The sequence below is a fragment of the Mesocricetus auratus genome, unplaced genomic scaffold (genome assembly GCF_017639785.1).
Source record: "Mesocricetus auratus isolate SY011 unplaced genomic scaffold, BCM_Maur_2.0 Super-Scaffold_100022, whole genome shotgun sequence".
Lineage (NCBI taxonomy): Eukaryota > Metazoa > Chordata > Mammalia > Rodentia > Cricetidae > Mesocricetus > Mesocricetus auratus.
The window spans coordinates 10,660,356-10,687,436 of NW_024429203.1; the positions used below are offsets into that span (position 1 = coordinate 10,660,356).

At 48.4% G+C, this 27,081-nt stretch overlaps 1 protein-coding gene across 1 annotated transcript; it reads left to right on the plus strand.

Moving 5' to 3' along the window:
* Nucleotides 1-126: 126 nt before the first annotated feature.
* On the plus strand, nt 127-19,798 carry Adamts8 (ADAM metallopeptidase with thrombospondin type 1 motif 8). Its single transcript, XM_005084451.4, is given in 10 exon segments — nt 127-933; nt 935-1,183; nt 8,433-8,672; nt 9,686-9,821; nt 10,431-10,598; nt 11,497-11,801; nt 13,686-13,869; nt 15,996-16,168; nt 16,281-16,456; nt 18,592-19,798. Coding segments are annotated over 10 exon segments (2,718 nt in total). The 5' UTR covers nt 127-417; the 3' UTR covers nt 19,163-19,798.
* The last annotated feature ends 7,283 nt before the right edge of the window (nt 19,799-27,081 follow it).

Sequence of the window (27,081 nt, forward strand, 5' to 3'; positions counted from 1 at the left end):
TTTCTGTTTCTGTCTCTGACCCCAGGGGAGGGGAAACGGGAATAGTGAGAGATCAAAAATAAACCTCTTATGTCAAAGCCGGGAAGGAAGTATAAATACGAAGGGCTCGGCAGCCCACTCGGTGCTTCCCGAAGAAGGAGGCGACTGCACGAGACAGCGTGGAGAAGAGCGCTCGCGGTTCGGGGCGCCAGCTGCTCGAGCTCCGCTAGGTTGGCTGGCTGGCTCAGGAGGAGCGGGCTGCGCGAACTAGAGGGGCCGCCAGGGGACCGCCGCGCCTGCTGCCGCTGGCCAAGTCGGCCTCTCCATCTGATTGATCACTTTTCCTGGAGAGAGGGACCCGGCCGCCTTTGGCCACCAGCACCTGCCTGCGCGCGACTACGTTCTTCCCTCTCCCGCGCTCCGCAGCCCTCTGCCCCCATGCTCCGCGAACCCACCGCCGCCCGGTGGCCGCCCCTCCTGCTGCTGCTATTGCAGCTGCCGCCGCCGCCACTCGTCTGCGGCGCCCCGGCAGAGCCGGGAACCGGGTCGCAGGCCTCGGAGCTGCTGGTGCCCACGCGGTTGCCGGGCAGCCCGAGCGAGCTCGCTTTTCACCTGTCCGCCTTCGGCCAGGGCTTCGTGCTGCGCCTGGCGCCCGACGCCAGCTTTCTGGCACCCGAGTTCAAGATCGAGCGTCTCGGGGGCTCCGGTGCTGCGGCCGGAGGCGAGCCGGGGCTACGCGGTTGCTTCTTCTCTGGCACGGTGAATGGGGAGCGAGAGTCGCTGGTGGCGGTGAGCCTGTGTCGCGGGCTGAGCGGCTCTTTCTTGCTGGCAGGCGAGGAGTTCACCATCCAGCCGCAAGGCGCTGGGGACTCCCTGGACCAGCCTCACCGCCTGCAGCGCTGGGGGCCGGGGCAGCACCGGGAGGACCCCGGGTTCGCCGCCGCCGAAGTCTTCCCCCCTCCCTCAAGGACTCGAGTGGGAGGTGGAGATGGGTGAGGGACAGGGAACGGAGAGAAGTGACCACGAAGAGGACAGGGAGCAGGACAAAGAGGGGTTGCGCAAAAAGACAGAAGACTCCCGCGAACTGCCACCACCCTTAAGATCCAAAACTAGGAGCAAACGGTTTGTGTCCGAGGCTCGCTTCGTGGAAACACTGCTGGTGGCTGATGCGTCCATGGCTGCCTTCTATGGGACAGACCTGCAGGTAGGACTCGAGAGCCTTCCGTGAACGCTAACAATTGATACCATCCGTCTCTTCCCAAATGGCTTTCAATTCTTCCCTTCCCACTGGGGGGGGGGGGGGACGACTCTTCGAGCTCCCAAGCCCAACCCCAAAGGGGACTTTCTCCTTTCTGAGAAAGAGCAGTAACTCCATTAACTTCTGCTATCCCGGCTTCCTATTTCCCAACCCCTTAAGTCCTTCCAATTTACAGTAGAGGTGCTGGCTCTGATTCTTCAGAGCTGGCATCCTGAGGCTCCCGCAGTCCCCAGGCACCTGCTTCTCCCAAAGGACATGAAAACTGCACTTTTTTTCCCCCTTTAAGAGCCCTGCTCCTCCTGGGCCAGCTTCCTGCACTCTCTAGTCTAGTGTCTGTGGGTGACTCTGATGCTCCCTAGCACAGGAGGCTAGACTGGGACCAGGTGGCTGGGACTGTCTTCGGGTAGAGAACTGAGGTTCCTGTAAGTAAGAGAAGTTAGAGGAACCTGGAAGGAAGCTGTCCAACTTCTGTACGCCCAGCTGGTTCTGATCAAGGGGCACGAGCTACCTTGCCAACCTGGCGCTCAGCCCCGGCAGAACTTGGCAATGCCAGCACCCAGCACAAGAAGGGAGGAGAACAGAGTTTCTGCCTTGGGGGTTCAGCCCAGAAAACTGATGTTTCAGTGAAAAGGGAGGGAGCTGGGTTAAACGGTGAAGTTTTTCAGTTTACTGTGTCTAAAGGAACCAGAGCTGACCCAGCCACCCTCAGCCCAGAATCAGCTTTCAAATAACCTGGGCAGGGAAAACTGAGTCCAGGAGACTATCGCTAGTAGGCTAGTGGCTGAGCATTCCTAGCTACATGTAGTTGGTGCTGACTCAGCAAGAAATGCCCCCCACTCACACACACACCACACGCACACCACACCACACCACACACACACACACACACACACATACACACACAATACCTCCCTCTCAAGACAGGACAAAGATCTTACCAAAAGGAGAAAGGATAAGGGTCCCATCTTCTGGAACATACAGAACTAGAAATGTTAGCTCAGCTAGAGGAAACTGACCTGCCCAGGAATCACAGATTCCCCCAGTCAGAGATCCCAGAACCACAGCAGCCCAGTTAGCACTTTGACTGTGGTGGTGCCATTTATTGGGGTCCCCATCCTAGACTCAGCCTGTGCCTGAGTATTGTGGGTGCCAAGGACATGGGCACTACCTTTGCAGAATGGCCAGACAGGGGCACAGACAGACAGCCTCCTGCTTCTCATCGGGTCATTCTCGCCTCTCTGTGCTTCATGAGAAAGTTCCAATGAAAATCAGGCGGAGAGGACAGGAAATGCTGTGGGTGAGAAGCCCACATGATTGCTGCACAGACCAGTTAAACCTGGGGCAGCTTCCCTGCATGCTTTTGTGGTATTGGCTCTGCTCAGAGCACTGCAAGACAGCTCTGAGCCACCGAACCCTGGAGGTTTAATAGGTGCCGATGGATATTTGATTTGCTGCCTACCCTAAGGGGAGGCACCAGCCACTTCTTCTGTCTCCTTTCCCCCAGTAAGTATTGGAGATGGAAAAGGGGTGAGGGGAGGGCTCCCCAGTTCACTAAGACCAATGTACCTGGGACCAGGCTCCCCCAGGAACAAACCCAAAGCTAAAACTTACATCTCTATCCCCCAATTGGACCAGTCTATGACATCCTTGACAGCCAAAATGTAGAAAGACCAAGAACAACAAGGAGAAATTGCAGGAAAGCCAGTTTCTCAGAACTCAGAGCCAAGATGTCCTCGCTAGCACCTCCCTCAGCTCCTCGTTTAAATACTGAGATGTTAAACATTTCCTTCAAGGATGTACTTGGCATCTCCAAAATTCACAGTTGTCCAGGCTCCAGAATTCCCGAGCTACCAAAGCAGGACATGTGGTTCTGACCCAGGTTAGGCTGACTTCTGCTGGAGGTCCAGGTTTGTCGCTCATACAAGTTGACTTTCTCTGTGAAAACCATCAAGTCCTGCTATTTTAAGGCCCAGCTTATTCAAACCCAACCTCTTCACACAGAAGCCAGTCCTTAACATGTGACCTGCAGGGAAGCTGAGCGATCCACATTCACACAGAGAGAAGGCACTTTGGGGTGTCTTTGGCTAATGAGATGGCCAGTGAGAACAAGGGCCCCTGATCCTCTAAGCAACAAGACACTTGGACAAAGTAATGGATTCTGGTCTACACATCTGTGAGACTGCCTTATGATGAGCCCAACTTCTGGAAGATTCAGCCATTCTCTAAGATACTCCATTTACAGAAAGGTTTTACATGCAGGACCTCAATGGGAATGCTTCAAAGAGTACTTGTGACTTTCCTAAGGACACGCTAGTAAGTGTGCCAAGCTAGATTTGCCACACACCCCAGATTTCCTGAACCTAAGGCTAGCATTCTTTGTTGTTATACCATACTGCATGTTCTCATGAGGAGGCTCTGTGGTTCTAGTCACACTTTCACAGCTGTCTACTTTGTGATGGCTCCTTTTAAATCCATCAGTCTCAAGATGCCCCCCAAAGTACCAAACCCGGTTCTGAGAAGAGACCACTGTTACCTTCAAAGCTCCGAGAAAGAATCAGCTATGACCCAGACTGTCATTGCTAGCAACAGGTGTCACTTTGGTGACAATGACATTTACCAGAACTCTGTAAGTGAGTTCACTTAATCCCTTCACAAGAGGGGCCCCTACCTCCCACCTTTTTATCTGGCTTCAGAGTTAAGGGCTCATCATGAAGCAGTCTCACAGATGCATAGACCAGAATCCATTACCTTGTCCAAGTGTTTTGTTGCTCCTTGGAGGATTAGGGGCTATTGTCATCACCATTGCCCACCTCATTACCCAAAGACACCCCAAAGTGCCTTCTATCTGTGTAAATGAATCTCTCAGAGCTTCCCTGCAGGTTACATGTTAAGTACTGGCCTCTGCATGGAGGGGTGGGTTTGAATGAGCCCAGTCTTAAAGTTTCAAGACTTGTTTTTCTCAGAAAAACATCAACTTGTATGAAAAACACGCCTGGACCTCAAGCAAAAGTCAGCTTAACGCGTGACAGAACCAGATGTCCTGCTTCGGTAGCTTGGGAATTCTGGAGCCTAGACAGCAGCAATTTCTATCAGAGTTGGGACAAAGGGGGCTTTCTGATAAGAGGAACCACCTTGGGAGAATCCATTAACTATGTCTACATCTCAGATGCTATTAAGTGTCCCCTGGGTAACCTTGGAGCAGAACAAAGTCCCAGCAGTAGGCAGACCTCCTGAGCCTCCTTCTCAGCAGGGAGGATCTAGGAGTGGTGTTCTTCTTCACCAAAGTAGACTAGAGCATTCCCAAATGTCAGGGTCCTGGGAGATGATCCAAGAAGAGGCTGTTGCGGCCATCTCATTTACCTCTACTTTCTGGAGTGAATGCTTCCTACAAGTCCTATTACTATAGTTATCCTATACACTGGTTTTCTCAGAGGAATTCCTGCCTGTCAGCATACATTAAAAAAAAAGTAGTGTCGTCTCTTGACATGAGTAGTGTGATAGTCTGGGTGAGAGACAGGTATAAGCTCCATCAGCTCTGTAGCTATGTCAGTCTTCATGGGTGGAAGACTGTTGTGTTACATTAATTATGTTTAGTCCACCTTCCCAACAATGAGTCCTTTCCATCTCTTACATCTATCTATTGCAGTCAGAATGACCAAAGATGCCTAGTTCCCAAAGAAAATCCCCTAATACGCAAATGTGGGAGTGGGACAGATCATGTCAGGATAGCCTGGATTGCTTATTTGCTTGCAAAATTTGGGTTTGGTTTTCCTTGTAGCAGCCAAGATCGATGGCAGTATAGTGACCAGGAACATAGACTTAAGAAAATAGAAGTAACAGAGTTTCTACCCAGGTATCTATCTCTCTGTACCTTGATTATTTCACCAGGGAAATGGGAGCAGTCATAGCCAAGCCCTGAGATTGTCTCGAGAATTTAATGAAGCATGGAGCACATCTGAGCCAGGGCCTGGTACTCAGCAAAGCTCAACTAGTCCTAGTTGCCTTTGGTGATAAAAAGCATTTGTCAGAGTGGGATAATGGTATGGCTACACATCACTGGAATGCTAGCCAAATTGCTTTTCAGCTTTGCCATCCCACATGGCAGAAAGACCATCTCTGCAGATTGCCTCAACTCCGGATGTTTGGTTGGTTTCTGGCAGTTCTGAATAAGGATAGCTTTTGCAACAGCACCTTTTGCTGTTTGGGAAGCAAGGTGAGAAAAGGATGGCTAAGTGAGTCTCGCTCTTTCCTCTCCCTTTGCCTCCCCCTTTCCTCCATACAGCACTATCTGAGGGCTGAGAGTCACACCTGGAAATAAGAGTAAGAACGCCACATGTGGGCATACATTGCCACTCTTCTGACATCCCCAGGCATGCCACACAGGGTTCAGTTCAGTATCCACCGTGGGAGGGCAGACAAGCAAAGTACTACAGGGGACGTTGTAGCCAGGATGAGGAGCCACTAGTAGTGCCCTTTGCCGAGGTTCAGCCTCTACAAGGATCCCAAAGGTAGGCTTTGATTGCCATAGGAGCATCCAAGGACCTAGGGAAGGAATGTTCGTACTTGTAGCTCCAAGAATTCTTAGGATACTGACAGAGAAGACCCTCTCCCCGCCCCCCACAGAAATGCCACCTTTACCTAAGGAAAATTAAGTTGTTTGACTCAACTTCTCTGTGGTGGTTATGGGCTTCCATCACTCTGGAATAGTTCTGGAGGGGCCTCAGCCAATAGGGGGAAGACTCTCATTTCCACTCTTTAACTCACAGTTCATACTTGTGTGGTAAGCAGGGGGGGGGTATAAATAGACACCAGGTGGCAGAGCAAGCAAGCCATTTGACCTTTTCTTTGACTGGCACCTGGACCTGCTCCCTGTATCTGTAAGTCGGGTCTGTCCTTCAGGACCCAGAGAACAGATGGGGATTCAAAAGCTTACTTACTCCAGGTGACATGCCTAGCCCAAGCTCAGCAATCCTTGACCCTGGAGAACTATGACGTGAACTAGGTCACATAGCTCCTGTCCCGGTATCTGAAGATCCAGCTGGACATGGGAGATGGTGGAGATGACCTGCTTCTCAGTGAGACAAGGACTGGAGGTTCTGAAAGGAACACTGGACCATGGAATCTGTGTGGCCCTCCACTATGCAGATTATCCAGTAAGATAGTCAGTGACAGGAAGAACTTAAGATGTCTTCATAGCCAGCTGTCACCTAGAGGTGGTGATTTCCCTGGCCATCTCAGCCTGACAGATGTTCAGTGTCTGGAGAAAAGGATCTCACGAAGCCCTTATCCGGTACTCCATCCAGAGAGCCATTTGTCTTTTCCCTGAGAGACTAGTATATCGTCTGTCACTCTAAGTCTGGTTTGGTCTGGTCAGCTTGCACACACAGACCATTCTCGGGTCCCCAGATCTTCCAATTCCTCATAGCAGACCTCCTGGATTGAATACCTAGAAGCCAGCATCTTGGTCTTACCCTGTTTATAAAGACATCACCTCCCTAGTTTTCAGATTTGCAACTGGGACTCAACAAAAAGAAATCCTGGAAGGATAGTTGCAGATTGCTCCAGAAAAGATCCCCAGGGGTTGGTCCAGCCTTACCAGGCAGACCAGCAGCCTGTCTGTTCTCTCTCAATAAGTAGTGAAGATCTGGCCAGGAGCTTGTCTCACAAGCTACCATTCCTCAGGACTCGCCCCCAGTTGCACAAGGATGTGATTGCATTTTTCCCCTCAGCAAGCCAACTCAGGGAACAAATGTCAAGTTGCAGTTTTGCTGATAAGATGTTTACAGCAGCCTGAACAAGCTGGAGTGCGTGGCCTGCTGAGTAACCTGAGCTCAGAAACCCACCAACCTGTTTGTTGGGCTAGTGAAACATCTGGTCTATCGCCCACAGGACGAACAGACGGGCCCATTCACAAATAATGGGACTCCCACACATGGCCTTCCTCGATGGAATGTCCTCTCTCTAGCCTTTCCTCTCCTTCTACTCCCACCTTTTAGACCACAGGAGAACAGAGACAGAGGAGCTGAGGGACATGAAGGTCCGGGGAGCAAAAATGGACAAAGCATGCAAGTAACTGCTCGGCTGGCCACACCATGGGCTCAAGGCATGCCAGTCTGTCACCCTGTGTCCCTGCCCCTGAAAAATAATCCACAAGGTCCCGGAGGCAGGACAATAAGTTCCCATCTGGCCTCCACTCAAAGCCTTGGAATCCAGCAAGAAAGCAGTTGGCAGCTTAAGGATAGGCCAGAGGCCAACTAATGACGTAAGATCGCTGGCCCTTGGGTTGGCCTGGGTGGAACCGAGAGCAGGTGGGATCCTCATTAGGCCCTCCGGCTTCTCTCAAGTCCCAAATAGAAGTGAATAAATACTGAGGGGGGAGAGGGGAGGGACTCTCCAGGCAGAAACCAGAAATCTGAACTCTAGGGACCTCTAGGGGGGAGTATAGACCACAGGCACACACCTGGGCTGGTGTCTTGGCTTTAAGAGTAGTGTTATCTGCAAGAAATTTTTGAACTTGAATGACTGTGTCATTCATAATACCTGATGTATAGTTACTGTGAGAAGTCAATGAGGTGATGGGTCAGCTGTGGCCAATGACGCCTACAGAGTGACTAAGCAAAGTTTTCAGAGTTAACAGTTTCCACACTAAAATGTAGAAGTTATCCCAGTGAACACCAGGAACACAGATCCTAAGAGGGAAATTCCACTGACTGTGAGTCTTTAGACGATTGCTGGGGTGAAGCCAGAGGAATCAGTTGGTGTCCTGGGCAGTCAGAATAAGCCATCCAACTCAACTTTTTATTTGCAGTTCCGATGCAACATCCATGCCCCATGTACAGCTGTTGATGTGTGGCTGGTGCGATGGAAGGACTGACTGTATTGAATTTTAATTAATTAAATAATGTTAATTTTTAATTAATGACCTGGTCTGGGTCTTACATGCTCAAGTTTCGTGACCAAATAGGTCTTGGGTGCAGATGCTGGTTCGTTAGCTTTGTGATCTTGGACTAGTCACTGAGTCCCGTTCTTCTCTGGGGAAAGAACAGCAAGTCCTCGATATTTTCCTAATCCTCATGAGATGCTACATATCCAAAGCTCAGCCCAGAGCCTGACATGTGTGAGATAAGTGGTAGCGTTGGGCAGCCAAGGACACGAAAGTGATTAGCATTCTCCCACCGTTACCCCTTCCTGGTAGAACCACATCCTCACGGTGATGGCAATGGCTGCCCGAATCTACAAGCACCCGAGCATCAGGAACTCCATCAACCTTGTGGTGGTAAAAGTGCTGATAGTGGAAGAGGAAGGATGGGGCCCAGAGGTATCGGACAACGGTGGGCTCACACTGCGCAACTTCTGCAACTGGCAGCGGCGCTTCAACAAGCCCAGCGACCGCCACCCGGAGCATTATGACACCGCCATTTTGTTCACCAGACAGGTAGGCGTGTGGGCTGGCTCTGAAAGCCCAGGAAGATGGGAGACGGGATGGGCAGATCGAAGGGAGAGCCTTGGAAACTGCCTCCCTGCTGGCTGCAGCTGGACTTGGGAGGCCTCTTGCTGGAATGATGGAGAAGGAGGTCATGAGGACAAGTGTGAGGCCATCGCAAGGGGAGAAGAATCTTAGAAGGGCTCTTTTCCAAAAGTTTGTGACCAGCTGTCTGCTGAGGTCATACCAAGAGGAAACAGATCCAAGCTGCCCTGGGAGAGGTCTGGAAATGGAAATGGGAAAAGGGTTCTGTCTTCAGGCTGGTTAGGCACGGGGATGATAACATAGGGAATCCCTGGGGTTGTCACACAGGACAGCTGTGGTGACTTGACTAAACAGCTTTCCTGCAGGCCAGTGAGCACAGCCATGCATGCCAGGCCTTGTCTATTTCATTAGTCCTCACAAGAGTCACAGGTGGAAGTGAAGTGGTGTTATACCCATTTTGTAACTGAGGTAACTGAGGCACCAAGAGGCCAAGCAGCAGTGGTGCCCATGGTTAAGGCCAAGCAATCTTACTACAGGACCAGACTGCGAGCAATTATGAAGCTCTATATCCCAAAGCAAGCCTTTGAAGTCCCAGCCAAGTCAATTGTCACTCAGTGCCCCTCTCCTGCTGCCGTGTGTGTGTGTGTGTGTGTGTGTGTGTGTGTGTGTGTGTGTGTTAGTATTAATACTGGTATTGTTTAACAATAATGCGCTTCTTGGGTCCCTCTACAGGTTAGAAAAACAAGGGTAGATGAACTAACTGTCACAAGACAGAAAAATCAAGAATGCAGGACAACTAGGTGGGATGTCTAGAAGCTGAGCTCTGCTGATTACCCCATTCTTTTCAAAACGCTTTAGAGGGCTCGGTAATGTTTTCAGAATCAGGTGGTGTCTCTTAGAAGGCTGAGTGAGACACTGGGCACCTACCTCTGCTCTCCATGCCTATCTCTACAACCTAACATGCTCTCTTCACCAAACAGAACTTCTGTGGGAAGGGGGAGCAATGTGACACCCTGGGAATGGCAGACGTCGGCACCATCTGTGACCCTAACAAGAGCTGCTCAGTGATCAAGGATGAGGGTCTACAAGCAGCCTACACTCTGGCCCATGAGCTAGGTAAGACTTCTCATACCAGAGCTTGCTCCACACACCAAAGAAAGCTTTGTCCTTCAAGTCCACAACTGCCCAGATTCCGAGAAGGAAGTGGCCTCACATTTGGCATCAACAAAGTGGTTCTGGGTAGATAGATGTTGTTCCCGATATTACTAACTCCACGTCTACCCTGAGCATAAGACCAAAAACCAAATTGGTGTCCTGAACCATCAGTAACATTACCCAGAGAATGCCAAAACATGGAAGAAGTATTAGGTTATAATGACAATGTAATTAAGCTAAATAGTTAGGCTTCATGGGGAGATGGGTTATAAAGAGATAGCCATGTTAGACAAACAACAGCAGATGTGAACGTGAGATCCAGAGACATCTGCCGAAAACTAAAGGTGTCTGTCTCAATGGTTCTCAGACATATGAAAAGGCTTCCTGGAAGTAGGACCTGAGGGTAAAGTGTTCTGGAAGCCATGCCTATTGGGAGATAGTGACAGGAAAGGACTGTTGAACCCATTGACACTGCTGACCACATAGGGACTTATGGGCAGGACAGGGCACCTGGAGGTGTGGGGAGCTGGAATGGATCACAGTTCTCTGCTCCCCCCTACCCCCAACCAGGGCACGTTCTCAGCATGCCCCATGATGATTCTAAGCCCTGTGTGAGGCTGTTTGGGCCCATGGGCAAGTACCACATGATGGCGCCATTCTTCATCCACGTGAACAAGACGCTTCCCTGGTCTCCCTGCAGTGCTGTGTACCTCACGGAGCTCCTGGATGATGGCCACGGTATGCCCCACTGGGCTCCCCTCGACTTCTCCCTACCCATCTGCTGTAGAGCCTCTTTCATGACTGCTGGCACCTGCTCTGCCCTGGGGACTCCCTGCAGCTGTGCTTTCTCACAAAGCCCATGGGGGGGGGGGGACTTCAGAGGCATTTCATTCTAGAAAGGCATGCTAAGTATCCTCCCAGAATGCTCTCCCTTGCCCCCATCTTCCCATAGCCCAAGCCCTGGGCTAACTTAGATGTACTCATTCCAAAGCAGAAGGAATTAGTCTGAGAAGGTTGTCTGGAAGTGGTGAGTTTAAGCAGAACGTAAAGGAATGGAAGGCTGTTTGTAGTTTGAAAGAGCAGAGAAGAGAATGTTCCAGGTTGGAGTGGTAGACTGTATGGCAGCCGAGAAATGGCAAAAAGACTGTGGGCAGGTCACTCGAGAGCTAGGGTCTAGGGTGGGGTGCCTGGCTAAAGAAGTTTGGGTTGTCAAAGCAGTGAAGCAGCTATTCTGGATTCTAGAAGGCAGGGCTATAGCTGATACAGAAATCATAGATTGTACAAATGTCAGTACTCAGGCTTTATTGCACGCCAAGGTTCTTAAGTGGGGTGTGGTTTAACAGTGCAAGTGGCTGGCTGTCACTAGATGTGTGAGCGTCACGGGGAATATGCCTGACATGTTCTGAACAGTAAAAGGAAACTCATCCTGCAGAAACCTTTGCTGCAGTTGTCCAGAATTAAATGAGATCTGTGTACATGATTGGATGCTGGTGATGTTTAGATCGAGGATGAAGAGCCTGGGATGCCCAGACACTTAAGTACTCCTTCAGAATTGGAGCTTCATGCAGGAGACCACGGGGGAGCTGAGAGCAAGGCACCACCCTTTTTCTAACTCATCTCTTTTCTCTATTCTCAGGAGATTGTCTCCTAGATGCCCCCAACTCAGTCCTGCCCCTCCCCACAGGCCTTCCGGGCCACAGTACCCTCTATGAGCTGGACCAGCAGTGCAAGCAGATCTTTGGGCCTGACTTCCGCCACTGCCCCAACACCTCTGTGGAGGACATCTGTGCCCAGCTCTGGTGCCGCCATCAGGATAGTGATGAGCCTGTTTGCCACACGAAGAATGGCAGTCTACTCTGGGCCGATGGTACGCCCTGTGGCCCTGAGCATCTATGCCTGCATGGGAGTTGTGTGCTCAAGGAGGAGGTGGAGAATCCCAAGGTGAGAAAGGCAGGCCAAGATGAATGCTGGACCGGGAGGCAAGGGCAGGCCAAGTCCAAAGTGTTTCTTATCAGAAAAATCACTCGTCTTTCAACAAAGCAGACTACAATCACCCCCATGTGCGAGGAGTCTTAAGGCTAGCGCAGGGTCAGTGGGGTGTGGCCACCTCTGCCTGAAGTTTAGCATCTCCTCCTTGGTGCTGGTTTGCAGCTAATTTGAGAGCTTCTGAAGACTGGTGAAGGTGTGAAGACTAGAAAGGAGGTGGGCACTAAGCAAATGAGAGCCTGAAGGAATCTACTATAAATAGAGAGTGACACGAGCTAGGATCATTCCATCAAGGTCTGAGTATGCGTAGCCTACCACGTTTGAGCTGAGTTCCTTAGTGGAAATCAGAGAATACGAGTAATAGTAAGAATGCCACACTCCCAGAGGAGGAGAGAAGGGATCCAAGTGGCCTGTGTCCAAAAAAAGAGGAAACTTGGCCCAGTGCAGAGGAAACTTACATGAAAAACCAAGGCAATGCCACCGAGGATTCTAAGTGGTTCACTTCTTCTCCCTGCTCTTAATACATCCAAACAGCAAGGCTGATCACATTTCTCCTACTGCAAGTCATGGATCCCTCATGATGAAATACCATCCGATGAGTTTCACAGCCTGGGCTCTGCCCAGCACCGACTAACCACGGTGGCCCAAGCACGTTCCAAGGGCTGCCCTTAGTGGCATGCGCTTGTGACAAGCTTAGGTGCTTTCCTGGTCTGTGAAACGCCACACACACTCATCCGAAGCCTGGGCTGGTGCAGCATTCGTGGAGTCCAACTCAGCCAGCTCCAGTTCTCCCCATTCATTCTCCTCTCCTGGTGCTGAGAGAAGAGGAGGAGGATCCAACCGCCCATCTCAGAGTCAGAGTGACATAAAACAGTCACAGGATCATCTGTCCTCAAAGTGAAAAGACAGGACTGGAAACTAACTTTTGTATGCAGTGCCATGACTGTCAAATGAAAGCACCCCGGCTGTAGGATTTTATATTGGCAGCATAAGAATGGGATCATCATGGGAGTGGCTTCTTTCTGGGCAGTGGTGCTTTCTGAATGCCAGCTTTCTATCTCTTCTTTCTTCCTTTATTCCTTTTAAGTCTTCTGCTCTCGTTTTTATATGAGCAAAGTGTTGCTTCAATAACAGAAAAAAAATTAATTCAGAACTCTCTATAGCCCTATCAAAGAAAAGGCTTTGTTCTCGTAAGCCTGTTGTAAACTTGGAAGTGATTTCTGCTTGTTGCCCAGCACTGTCCTAGCCCTAGAACCAGTAGCTGACAGAATTGTGGCAAGACCTCTCAGTGGCCATGTCTTTAGACCAAGGCTTCTCAGCCTTGCCACTAGTGACATTTGGAACTGGAAAAGGCTTTGGGGGGATTGTGCACTGTTGACTATGCAGAAGAATCATTGTCTTAATTCACTAGGTGCTAGTGGTGTATTATCTTCCCTAGGTGAGGCAAGCACAATGACTCCATACTCCTCCCATGAAGAACAGCATGGGCCCCAGTGGAAACCTACTGCACCAGACCCAAACTTATCCATAAAAGTCTCTCCCTCATACTCATTCAGCAGCTGTTGTGTTGAGCACTTGGCTAGGGTAAAGTGCTGTTTTATATACACTGGGCAATCACAGCAAAAAGACCCAGTGCAGCCTCTATGCTCACACTATCAAGCCACGCCAAGCATGGCACTCTGTCATAAAAAAACGAGCAATTGAAATCATTTACAGAACTCCATACACTCCAATGAGAGTAACTAGATGAGGAAGTCAGGTCCACAGCCAACAAGTGACACAGACAACTGAAGTCTGCTCCCCTCTTTGGTCCTGATTCAGTGGCTTTGTGTGTTGCAGGCTGTGGTAGATGGAGACTGGGGTCCATGGGGACCCTGGGGAGAATGTTCTCGCACCTGTGGAGGAGGAATACAGTTTTCCAACCGTGAGTGTGATAGTCCGGTGCCTCAGAATGGAGGAAGATTTTGCCTGGGTGAGAGAGTCAAGTATCAGTCATGCAACACAGAGGAATGTCCACCAAATGGTAATTACCTGCCAGAATAGCTGATTGTGTACGTGCAACAGATCCCAAGAAGAGGGGAAGGGAAGTACCACCGGGTATAGAGTTGAGTCCTGATCCAATCCAAATTTGCATGGTTTCTGCAAGACATTGAGCTTGGGAATAGTCTTCAAGCACCCAGGGCGGCTCTTAGTTTTGGGAAAGGCTGGTAATGTCAAAGAAGGGAAACTACCCTTGTCTTGGTCTCTGAGTTGTAGACAGACAAAGCATGTCACTCCCAACCAAACTTACCTGGATGGGACCTTTGAGGTGTGGTTGTGTGGAGAGTAGTCATCATCTTGGAGGCATCTGAACCCTTCTCTATGGGCAGATGGAAGCCTTTTCCAAAGCAAGTGTCAGAGCCAAACCTCAGGATCTCTGAGTGTGATTCCTGAGTGCATTCCTTTTGAGAAGAGCTGCCCGTCTTCCCTTGGGGCCATGGCAACTGCCTGAGAGAGCCTCCCTTGCTCATTCTTATCCCCTAGTTCATGCTGGAAAGCACGCATGTGAACTCAGAGGTAGACAAAGGCAGTAGTCAACTTAGGAAAGGGAATTAGAAATTTTTTCACCACCAGTCCTTCCAGCACCAGTTTGGGCAGCTCCAGAAAGTGCTGGCAGCATGAAAAGACAAGGGGAACTTTAGGAGAAATTCTCCCAAGTGCTGAGATGATCTGGCATTGGACTGGGTGTCTAATAGGGAAATCTGTAGGATCTTCAGTTTTGCTAAACAGGAAGAATCTTCAATGATATGAGGCTTTAGAGATTTCTTTCTGGTACTGAGAGTCTGCAAAGTAGGCATGGATGATAGGTAACATTTTGATTTCACATGCACTGAGATCAGTCAGTGCCTCTGTGTGTCCATAAATGTAACAGATATAGAAGCTAGAAATGTACAAGGCATGGTCTCTGTCCTGAAGGACTTTGCAATGTGATTAGTGGTAAATTATTTTACATAGTAATTATGGCTTCCTCTGTGAGGCAACAACCCTGGGCTTCTGAGGAATTCAGGGAAAGAAGCTCAGAGAGTTTAGGCTAAGGAAGGCCCAGAGGATGATATATTGGTGAGACAGGAGGGATGGGCCCAGGTGAGGCAGGTCTGAGATGTGCTATCCCTTGCTCAGGTAGAGCCAAGCAGAAAGTAGAAGCATGACGAAACCACACCACAAAGGCCCTTAAAGTCTGACACAGTGTGTGTGTGTCGTCCGTGACCGCTATCCTATCAGATCACTTTGAATCTTTTGCAGCCACAGTCAGTATCCCTTCGGCAGTATGGACTCACAAATTCAGCACTGTACAAGTGTGTTTAGAAGTCTCCATGGGACATTTGGATGTACAGCCATGGTGGAGATGCATGGTAGAACAAGCAGGCTTGTTTCAGGATTGCTCAAGGGAATCACTCACATCTGAAGGGTAGATTGGTCTGAAGGCAGTGTGCATATGCCTTCATGTATGAGCACTGGGGAGGCTCACTGGAGCCTGAGCACTGGGTCCCCAGAGGACAGCATGAGGCCTGGGCCTACAATTGTAAGAGTTTTCTTGAATTTGGCAGAGGGTGTCATGGTAGATCAGAAATAACCCAGAGAGATGCTTGAATGTTCAGGATGCTGAGGTGCCAGTCTCATTCTGGAGTATGATAATGCCAAACCAAACCAATTATCAGAAGACTAAAATAATGCTGATTGGGGGGGTAATTATAGTACCTGCAGATGGAGATCTCCCATAGACACTCAGAATTACAGAAAATGAGATGTACAGGCAAGGCCAGAAATGTCAGTGAGTCTTTGCCACATGTCCGTTGTTACTAGGGAAATCAACACAAAGCATAATTAGCAGAGCCCTGAAAATATCGCTCTGTATCAATCATCCATGCCCAGATGGGGAGGGTATCTGTACCAGAAAGCTCAGTGTGGGCCTGAATGGCCCTTCCCCTTGGATCTTTGAGGAAGGGTCACCCACCAGCACCCAGTTATGTTTAGAAGTAATGGGCTATGCCTGTGTCCGTGGGTTGAGTCCAAAGCCTATATAAAGAGGGGGACCCTGGGTCCACAGCTTTCTCTATCAAAGTCCTTCAGCACGTGTGTTATTTCCATGCTATTCCTTGCTCTCCTCAGGCAAAAGCTTCAGGGAGCAGCAGTGTGAGAAATACAATGCCTACAACCATACTGACTTGGATGGGAATTTCCTGCAGTGGGTCCCCAAATACTCAGGAGTGTCCCCCCGGGACCGATGCAAGCTGTTTTGCAGAGCCCGGGGGAGGAGTGAGTTCAAAGTGTTTGAAGCCAAGGTAAGAGTCTCCTGGATTCAGACAGGGATGGGACGACAGGCAAGCATTGCCACACCCTGCCTGCAGACTGCTTCTGTGTGCTACATGTCCCCTCTTCCCTTTCCCTTCCTAGGTGATCGATGGTACTCTGTGTGGGCCGGATACTCTGTCCATCTGCGTCCGGGGGCAATGTGTTAAGGCTGGCTGTGACCATGTGGTGAACTCACTTAAGAAGCTGGACAAATGTGGGGTGTGTGGCGGCAAAGGCACCACCTGCAGGAAGGTCTCTGGCTCTTTCACCCCCTTCAGGTGGGTCTCCCAGTGGTTGCACCTAGGCGGAGGAACACTGATGGCCTGGACTGTAAATTACAGCTGCTAGCTAATAGTTGTGTAGATGAGGGAGGGGGGGTCTCACAAGTGCCTCAAGTCTCCATTTCTCTACAGAATGTCAGTGGTCTTCTCACAGTCATCGTCGGGATTTCCTGAGATAGGGGGTGTAGAGCACTTGGCATAGAATCTGGCCATGGAGAGGATGGGACCAGGGTAGCCATTAGTTTGTTAGAGCTGGAGACCATGTGGACAGGAATGTGTCAGCTCTGACTGAGTCAATTAGCAGGGGAGCCACACTGAGTAAGCTGGGACTCACACACAAAAGAGCTCCCCTGGGCCAGTTGTGGAAAGGACCTTTAACCCTGAGGCTGGTGAGCCCCATCCTTCTGTGAGAGCACAAACCAGTGGCTCAGCAGCCTTGGGAATCTAAGGACTGAGCTTCTCACAGCCAAACACCTCCCATGCTTTAGAGCTCCTGGGGTGTTCCAAAGCACGTTCATTCTGCTGGGCAAAGTCAATACCATCGTTCCCTGCCTTCGGGTGGAGGAACTGAAACATGGAAAAATTAATTGACTTTTCTGAGGTCACACTGAGAGCTAGTGATAAATAAAGAAAACTTGGGTTTCTTCTTTTCTTCCTCCTACTTGTGCCAAATAGTAAACCTAGGGCATCTCTGCGTGCCAGGCCAGGCTCTTTAAGTACCTTGTGATTGTCATCTGCTGTCCCTTGCACTTCCTGGAGAGTCATGGAGAGTAAGGTCAAGGTCAAGTGTTTCCTTGGTCACTCTGGTATCAAATCCATTCATACAGCTTTCTAGCATTCAAGCCTCCAATGCAGGCCCAGTACCTCAGCGTTTTTGTCTCTTTACTAGTTTTCTAGCTAGTGAAGCTTGCTCCATCCTTCTCTATATTTCCCCTCTCTCCTTTCCTTCCTTTCTCCTTCACGCCCTCCCTCATCCTCTTCTATCTTCTCCTTTCCACGTACATATGTTATAGTAGTGCATATCTCAAAAAATAGAACCAGTTCATAGCAGCCAACTTGGAAGTATTTTCAAATTTAAACTCCAAATAAGTAGGAAAAAAGCATAAGCTATTCAGATCCTGGATCCTAGGTCCTAGACATATGGTCTTGGATACTTTCGCTAGCCTTAGACTGGCCCTAGCTGGACACAGAGAAAGAATAGCAAAGAATCCACCTGATGGTCCTCCTCGGTCGTTGATCTCAGCCCTGTGTAACCCAGATTTCCATAGGAGGACAAGGAACTAAGCTTTGACATCCTACATAAAGCCCCATTTCTACAATGGACTGGAAGCATTTTCCCCAATAGTATCCCATCACCAAAAACCATGGTATTCATAATATCTGGACACACTCAAGAGGTGGCTCCAAAGAAGCAAGTTTTACCCCACCCCATCCTTCCCAAATCCATAGTAATCAAATATTACATGAAGGCTGACTCAAAGAGGCGGTGTTAGTTCACTGTCCTGGTTGGGTTCTGGCATGAGTGGGGGACTCCTATTTTTCCACATGAGTTTGAGCTCTAGGTCTGGAGGTAACTAACTATGCCTACTTTTACCACTGCAAGGCAGCAAATGTATTTGAATTCTCACTTGAACCAAGGAGGGGCCAGGTTGCTGGCACTTTTCTCCTAGGCTCTCCTTTGTTGCTGTCAAGGTCTACATGTCTAACTGCCTCAATATCCACAGTAGATTTACCAAATGAAACAAAAACCCATGGAAAGCCCAATGTCCAAGACAATTCTGTCTGCCTTGACAACTAATTTATTTAGAAATTTTTTCAATTTTTATTTATGTACATTGGTAGTTTTGCCTGCATATATATCTGTATGAGGGTGTTGGGTACCCTGGAACTGGAGTTAGAGACAATTGTGAGCTGCCATGTGGATGCTGAGAATTGAACCCAGGTCCTCTAGAAGAATAGCCAGTACTCTTAACTGCTGAGTATCTCCAGCCCCCTTATTTAGAACTTTGAGGCAATCACTTCATTATTTGCTAGTTGTTTTGTCTGTTCACCTCCAGCCATGTGGGGAAACTCATTTTAATTCCCAGGCTAGGGAACCACCAACCCTAACAGTTTTTCTGTCTCTATCATAGTTATGGCTACAATGACATTGTCACCATCCCAGCTGGTGCCACAAACATTGATGTGAAACAACGGAGCCACCCAGGGGTCCGGAATGATGGCAGCTACCTGGCACTGAAGACAGCCAATGGGCAGTACCTGCTCAATGGCAACCTGGCCATCTCTGCCATAGAGCAGGACATCTTGATGAAGGGGACCATTCTAAAGTACAGTGGTTCCATGGCTACCCTGGAGAGGCTGCAGAGCTTCCAGGCCCTACCTGAGCCTCTAACAGTACAGCTCCTGACTGTGTCTGGTGAGGTCTTTCCTCCAAAAGTCAGATACACCTTCTTCGTTCCCAATGACATGGACTTCAGCATGCAGAATAGCAAAGAAAGAGCAACCACCAACATCATCCAGTCATTGCCCCATGCAGAGTGGGTGCTGGGGGACTGGTCTGAATGTCCTAGCACTTGTGGAGGTAGCTGGCATCGGCGGACTGTGGAATGCAGGGACCCATCAGGTCAGGCCTCTGACACCTGTGATGAGGCTCTGAAACCTGAAGATGCCAAGCCCTGTGGAAGCCAGCCATGTCCCCTATGATCCCCTTGGGAGAAGTGTATTAGGCTCATGGACTTGGGCTTCTGGGATATATAGACAAGGGTCCCCTCTGAGGTCTACTACATATCAAGATGGCTTGGCCCTTCTGAGCCTCCTGTTACTACAGCCCTTTGGCTACTGCCTAATTCATAACAAAGAGGAGAAGAGGGTATGAGGGTAACAGATACTAAAGTTGACTATCCAGTGGACTGGACCTTGCTTAGGTTCAAGTAGAAGGTATAGGTTAAAAGGTAAAAGTGCACTTGTTGACCCAAATGGGAGACTTCAGAGCCTGTCTTTATGCAAAGGACTAGCAAAGTTAAAAGAAAAGGAAGATTTTTTTTCTATTTGGTTTCCCCAATAATCAATCTACCTCACAGTGGGGGAAAATCAGTATATGAGAGGTATGAGGCCAGGCGTTGATGGTGAATATCAAAGCAAGCCCCATAGCTATCTCCAAGTTATCTTCAGAAGTGACCATGAATATCTTCAATGCTAAAATCCAATGTCTAAAGGGTGATGGTGTCCATCGCCGGGTTATAGAGAGCCACTTGTTCTCAGGCTGTCACCTGCTAGGGTGGATCCATTTCAACTATTTATGCAAATATGTCTCTGAACTAAAGTGTGATCTTATGCCAATGAAATTGTCTAGTCTGGTCCATTACTTCTTTGGAAAGGGCAGAGACCCAGCATCCAGAAACAAAAACTAAAACAAGCTTACTTGGAGCACACACAGGGTAACTGCCATCTTCCCTGGGGATCTTCACCCTGCAGTAAGAAGGCAACTACCTTAGGTTCTCACAAGTCTACTAAATCCATCTCGTGCAAGCAACTATTCGTCCATGTGAGTGACATCAGCAGTTCTCAAACCCCAGCGCCTTTAGAGGGCTCGGTCATAAGACAGCTCCTGTGGTTGTACAACCACCCGGGTAATATGAAGGCTACTATTTTAGAGACCAAATTTCAAGAACCCTGCATTAGAGATAATATAGGTTATGGTATATGGGAACCCTATTTTTTCATTGTTGTTCACTTTGGTTTTTGTTTGGAGTGTAGTCCAAAATGACCTTGACCTCTATGTAGTCAAGGGTGTTCTTGAACTTCTGATCCTCCTATCTCCGCCTCCTCCCAAGTGCTAAAATGGCAGGGGCTCACCACCATGCCTGTTTTAATTTTTTTTTATTTATTTGGGGGCAGGGCCTTGCTATTCTTGAGAAAGAGAGAATGTAGCATTCTTCTCATCAAGTTGTCCCATCAGCATTCTGATGGCCTGTCTCATTTAAGAAAACAAATAAACAAACTACAAGCGCCTCATGGGACCCCAGGATTTCTCACCTTCTTCCTAGGGCACATCATTCCAGGGACATCAGCACCTGCTCAACACCTGACCCCCACCACATTTCACCCACATCTCCCAAATCTCTTAGTCCAACTTCCCAAAGAGCACTATTAGCCTGGAATAACAGTCCCTAGCTGATACCACTGGAAAGCCTGAGAGCCTCTAAAATCCTGTCTTTAGGGCTCATCTCTCCCAAGGCTCAGAGAGAGCTCCCTGGCTCGATCTTCCGTATAAGGAACTCAATCCTTGGTCACAAATGGGTGAGAAGAAACCGACATACAAAAAAAAATGGCATCCTCGGAGCTGACTAGACAGCTTGGTGGAGAAAGTGCCTGATGAACAGGTGTGAAGCCAGGGTCCACATCACCTGTACCCATTTAACAAGCCAAGTGGGTGTGGCAGCCTGCCTGCCATTCCAAAGCTCAGGAGGGAGTGATGGGGGGTCTGCAGCAGACTGAGTAGAGTTTAAAGCAACTAGAATAGTTAGATCACTTCGGTAGTAGACCAGCTAGAGTAACCAATCATCAAGCTCCAGGTTCGGCAAGACACCTTCCCTCAACAAAGAAAGTGGAAGGCAATCAAGACAGACAGCTAATATCAACCTCTGACCTCCACATGCGCGTGCGCGCGCGCACACACACACACACACACACACACACACACACACACACACACACCACAAAGGCATACCCTTGCAAAAAGAAGAAAAAGAAAGAAATACAATTCCAGAACAGAAAGGAAATGCCTTAATTGACATCTTCCTGTTTTTCATTACTCTTTTTTTTTCTTGCTTCTAAGTTTCTCTCAAGACATGGGACATGGGCAGACACGTGGCTAAATGGAGCCCAAGACTTAGTGCCAGTGGCACACGCCTTTAATCTCAGCCCTTGGGAGGCAGAGGATGGCAGATCTCTTTGAGTTCAAGGCCAGCCTGGTCTACAGAGCGAGTTCCAGGGCAGGCTCCAAAGCAATACAGAGAAACCCTATTTCAAAAACAAGCAAACAAAAACATGAGCCCTGGTATAAATAAGGACTTAGATCTTTGGGACACAAAGTAAGGCCAGTAGGATTGCAGTCACTACTGTCCTCCTTATCTGGTTTGATGGTGGCAGCTGACATCTACTTTTTCATGTCTGTCTAGTTTTTTAGTGAGTAGGAGGCCAGGCTTACCTAAATATAAACAAGCGTGCACACACAGGCATGTTGTTGATGAGTGATAAACACGGCTCCCCCCCTTTGATGTGTCGCTGAGACTGGTATGTGTTTCTGCAAGTCTTCATGCCCTTCCGCTTCTCATTCTCCCCCAGATAATCAAAGACAAGTGTGCCATCTCCCTAACTCCCATGGCAGGCCAGCTGTGCCATCCCGACTGCCTGTATCATTACCAGACACAGCTTTTGCCCTGGAGTTCAGCTGGCAGCAGAGCTGCCGATGTGCAAAGCAGAATGGAATCCGGCTTGGCTGTTCCTTGCTGTGTGGGCTCAGCAAGGCTCACAGAATACATACTTGTTTGTGTCTGGAAATTCAACAGCTGCAGCTCAGTACTCAGCAAACAGAGCTGCAGAGGGAGACCACACCATGGTCGGCCCTGGCCAGTCACAGCTACCCCTTCAGTTCAAAAAGGAAAGATAACTGTATTTCCTCTGTTGAGAGGAAAATTTCTAGCCATTGCTCCTGGAAACCAGTACCAGTGCTTTCTCATTGGAGGCCCTAGGGCCCTAACTCAGCAGGTAACTCAACTGTTAATCTGGATACTCCAAGCAGCTGTCCAAAATAGTCCAAAGATAGTGCATTAACATCAAGTTCCCCACCACCATCACCACCAACTCTTTATCCTTGTAATAAGCAAATCCAAAATTAGATACAATAGCACACCAATGCAATCCAAGCACTGGGAAAGCTGAGGCTAGAGGCTCTTAAATTCAGTGCCAGTCTATACTACTTGATGAGACCCTGTCACAAAATAAAAGATGAGTGAATCCTTCCCTGGGATTCCTTCTCAACTCTTTATTCCCAAATAGCTGGACAAAGACTGGGAATTTGGGGAGGGAATTCCCCAAGTGAGAAGGAGTATGCCCCTGGCAGCAATCCACGCCCCTAGTTTTATCTTCATTCAGATCTTTAGCCACCTCAAGGTCATTCAAAATGAGAAGACAAAAAGCAGAGGAAGTGGGAAATAGCTCTCCTGTGATTGAGGAGGATAAACTGGGGTTTGCTGTCCTTTGGTAGCCTATGGTAGGAGGATAACATGCCTCTATGAGGAAATCTGTGTGCATGAAACATAAAAGAGAAGTCACCTGTAGACACTGACATCTCTGCTGGCTCATTGTGGACAATCATTAAAGGTGCAAATACTATGGTCTTATCTGCTTTGCATAGGAAAATATTGAAGGGGGTCTGGAAGTATAGCTCTGTGGTTGAATGCATGGCTAGCATGTGTGAAATTCTGGCTTTTGATCCCCAGTACAGGAAAGAAAAAAGAGTTAGAAGGAGAAATGTAGGCTTGATAAGTCAGACAGATAATATTCTAAACAATTACCAGCTAACACACCAAGAGAACCAATGGTTGGATTTCCCCATAAGCTGTGAGTGAGCTGACTCCCAGTCTTCCTCAGAAGGGTTGGGACCCCTCTCAGGCACCTGTCTGTTTTCCAGACCAACAAAAACAAGAATGGCTTTGTCAGACTCAGCAAGACAGGTGTGCTCATTGTAACCTGGGACATGTTTCCCTGGTTTGTTCTTCAAATGGAAGACTCTCTGACATTCCACTAAAGAAGTAGCCATACTTACTTAACATTGCCGAACAACCCAGAAACCCCTAGAAGACGGAAAGTGGTTCCTCTTGAAAAACTATTGGGAAGAGAGAGAAAATGCCAATATGGAAGCACATTCTGAAACTCCAAGCTAAGGCAGAAAGGGAGAAAGACACCTGTCCCATTTGGAACATTTCCCTTCCAGGCTTGGGCTCAGTAAGGAGAGATCAGAACATCACAGTGTTCCCTGGCAGGTGATGTCCAATAGCCCAGGCAAAGGAGAAAGTAAAGAAGCCTTCCCTAGACCTCACTGTTCCTCACACCAAACATCTTCTAAGTCTCAGGAGCACTGACAGAGTTGTCCTAGGCCAAACACAACTTCCTGTTTCTAAGAAAGGGAAGGGAAAGAAATAGTTGAAAGGGTATTTGGACACTAGAGATTTGGAGTTTCTGTAAACGCAAGTGAATCAGACACATGTGGAATAAATTTCTCCAGAAATAAGAAAAGATGCTGTGAGTTCCTCTTGCTTGACCAGAAAGAGGAGAAAGGGGAGTTGGGAAGGTATGTCAGATGCTTAAAGGAGTGAGAAAACCCATGTGAGTGTCAGATCAAAGAGGGTCCCAGTGATGACAAGGGTCAACGGTGCCCCTCCCAAGACCACTTCCTGACTTATGGATTACTCAGAGCTTCTCCACCTCTGAAGTCATAAATCCAAATATCCTGCTCCCTGACCACAGCTTACCATCTTTCCAGATCTTTCACTAGCCCCACCACACAGCCTGCATCCTTCATCCTCACGTCCCAGATCATTCTCATGTATGTGCTTTCTTCATCTGTCTTTTCTTCTCCTAGGATGCTGCTGCTGCTTTTCCTGGGTCATTTAAACTCCATGTTCAAGCACCTCAAGGACATTGAGCAACTTCCCCAATTGACTTTCTTCTTCCTAATACCCCGGGCCAAGATTGGTCAACCCAGCCCCTCCTGAAGTTGCCAACTTCCCTTACCTACATTCTTCTAATATGCAAGAGGCTATTCACTTTGGAGACCTGCCACAGATACATGTATTAACCCAGGATGAGATTTAGACCTACTCCAAATCATCAAGAGCCAACAAGAGCATACCTGATCTGACTGGCGCCCTAATGCTTCCCGAGACAAAGGTTCCTCTCTCAGGGTACCTGCTTCAATGACTCTCTGTTGTCCTCCACAGCAGAGACCCACTCTGGAATCATCCAACTCTCTTCTCACTTTCATTATAGAGCTAAGCAAAATTCACACAACTGGGGAAATTACAGTATGGCGCACTAACATGCCGCTATAAAACTATGGTGTTCACTGCAAACTTTCCAGTGACCCAAGCACACAGCTCTAGCCGTAGGTCTTCAAAGGAATAATTTTGTGCTTTCTCCACTCTCCTCAAGTTCATGAGGCTGCCACGTTTCACTGCGATAAGACTCTACTACCCGGTAAAACGTAAGAGTGCATTTCTGTTCACAGTAGATAGGGAAGAAACAGCTGCTGTCAACAGAACTGGCAGGGACAAATCTAGAAGAACATTACAATTCTACATTATTCTGGAATGAAGAAGCATATTTTAATTTCTGTCAATCCTTTTAAAATAAATGTCAGGTCTAAAGATCTAAAAGTCTTTTTTTTTTTTTTTTTTTTTTTTGCCTCTGTTCTTGTTCTATAGTAGATTACATTGTTCCTCATGTCAAAACTTGTCCTATCTGGATACCCAGCTCTCAACTTTCTCAAGGTTCTTAGCCCATCTACACATCCCTCCCTCCATTGATCATCCCACCACCTAGAATATCTGCAGGCTGAGTCTACTCCTTAATGCTCCCCACACCTCATCCTTAGTGTTCCCCATGCTCCTCTAAAGCACATACTTGGTCTCCTGTGGTCATTTGCATATGTTCTTCCCTTTCCCGAATATTGCTTTTCTGTACTCCTATGCACTTCCGCTCATTATTCAAGTCCCAAATTAAAGGCCAGTGTCATCCTCAGGGTGGGATGAGTACTCCATAGTATATGCACATTGCTTTCCAGATAAGCAACACACTGGATTCCTCCCTGCCCATTGACACTGGACCACATACTCTGTGAGTCACACAATGCTTCTCACGTTCGTTTGTATGACTAAATCTAGGTCCATACCTGTCACTTTTTCTTCCATCTTTCAAAATATGTGTACACTTCCCCCACATGCCTCTGCCCCTCCCATCCTTGAGAGGATGGCTTCCCTCTCACGTCCCCTAATGAGCTAGATCTCCTTACAACTGCCCACAGGGGACTGTCTGGCCAAAGTCATTAATGATCTTGGGCTATATCCAGCCGACATTCCTCAGTGAGATGCCTGGAGTTCTGCAAACCCCCCCCAGTGTATGTTGTCTCCTTTTGTTTACCCTCAATTGTGGAATTCCTCAGTCTTCTACCTCACCCTTCCTGGCTGATGTCATCTGTTCCTCTGGCTTTGGGTTTCTTCTGTGTTGTGATTCACTTGTAAATGTAAATCCTGAAGCTTCCTGTCAAGGGCCCCCAAGAACAGCCCAGCTCTCCAAGACACAGGTCCCAGCCTGTAGTGGAACTCTGACTAACAAGGATACCCAGCAGGATCATAAGGGAAATCTCCACACAGGCAGAATCTGGAGAACTCCACATGCAGCCTGCCTATGCCAGTTCCCTTCTGAAAGGCTGGATTCCATTCACTCTCCCCTGGCCTCAACACCCCCCCCGCAGCAGGAAGTCCCTTAGAGACTTGATGACAGAAGGCTTGACTGAGGTTGCACATTCATGTTGGCCCCTTCTGCTCTATACTGCCAAAATTCTAGTGGACCTTCGATGTAAATCATATTGCTCCTACAGTATAACCACCTTCAGTTAACTATTTGGGAGCCACTCTGAGAGCCAATTTCCCCAATGCTGGCCTAAGAACACCCTTGCAACCAGGTGATGTGGAGAACAGCAGTCATTGCCCTTCTGCAATGACTAGGCATCTTTTCCCCAGACCCAACAATCTCCTCCTCCCAGCTCTTGCACCTATGGCCTCCCTTATATGTCCCCCTCCTTTCCCAGCCACTCAGTCCACGGGTCCTCCAGTACTGTTATGCCCAGTCTGCAGGACCCCAAAAGGACCACCACCAAGGAAATGACTCACTGAATGCAAAGACAAAGGTTTCTTTATTGCCCAAGCCACAGCAGGGATCCCATTCTGCTCCCAGCAAGTGGAATGGCAGCATACAGCTAAGGGGGGTTTTAAAGGGAAAGACCACAGGCTGAAAGATTACCAAGTTTCTGTGATTACACAAGGTAAAGTGATAACTGTATGTTTAAGCAAGATACAATTGAACAGGAAAGGGCAGGGGGTATTTGGTCATGAGTCTGTTAATTATCCCCTGGGTCAGGGATTTTTTTACAACTGTTAATTGGTGGTACCTGGTCTTCTCTGGGACAAAGGAATGTTACCCAGCTGGAGGCCCCTAGTCAAGTACTCAGTCAGGGGGTCAGATTATTTTGTCCAGTTCTTTCCTTTTGTGCTGTCTTAGGTAGCTCAAGAGCAGAAATTCCCGTTTTCCCTGTAAGGGCTTTATTATTTTTTTCTTGTTTCAGTACCAATACCTCTACATTTCTCATCACCATCACTTGGAAGCTCTGGATCCCTCCCCAAATGAGAGCTGCCTAACCCTCTCCTGGTTCATGTGACCACCTTCTAACCCTGTCTTTACTTCATTCACGGTGATTTTTCTAAACATGAATATCAGATCATTTCACTTCTCTGCTGAAACCCTTCAATAGCTTCCCAATACACTAAGAATAAAATTCCAAC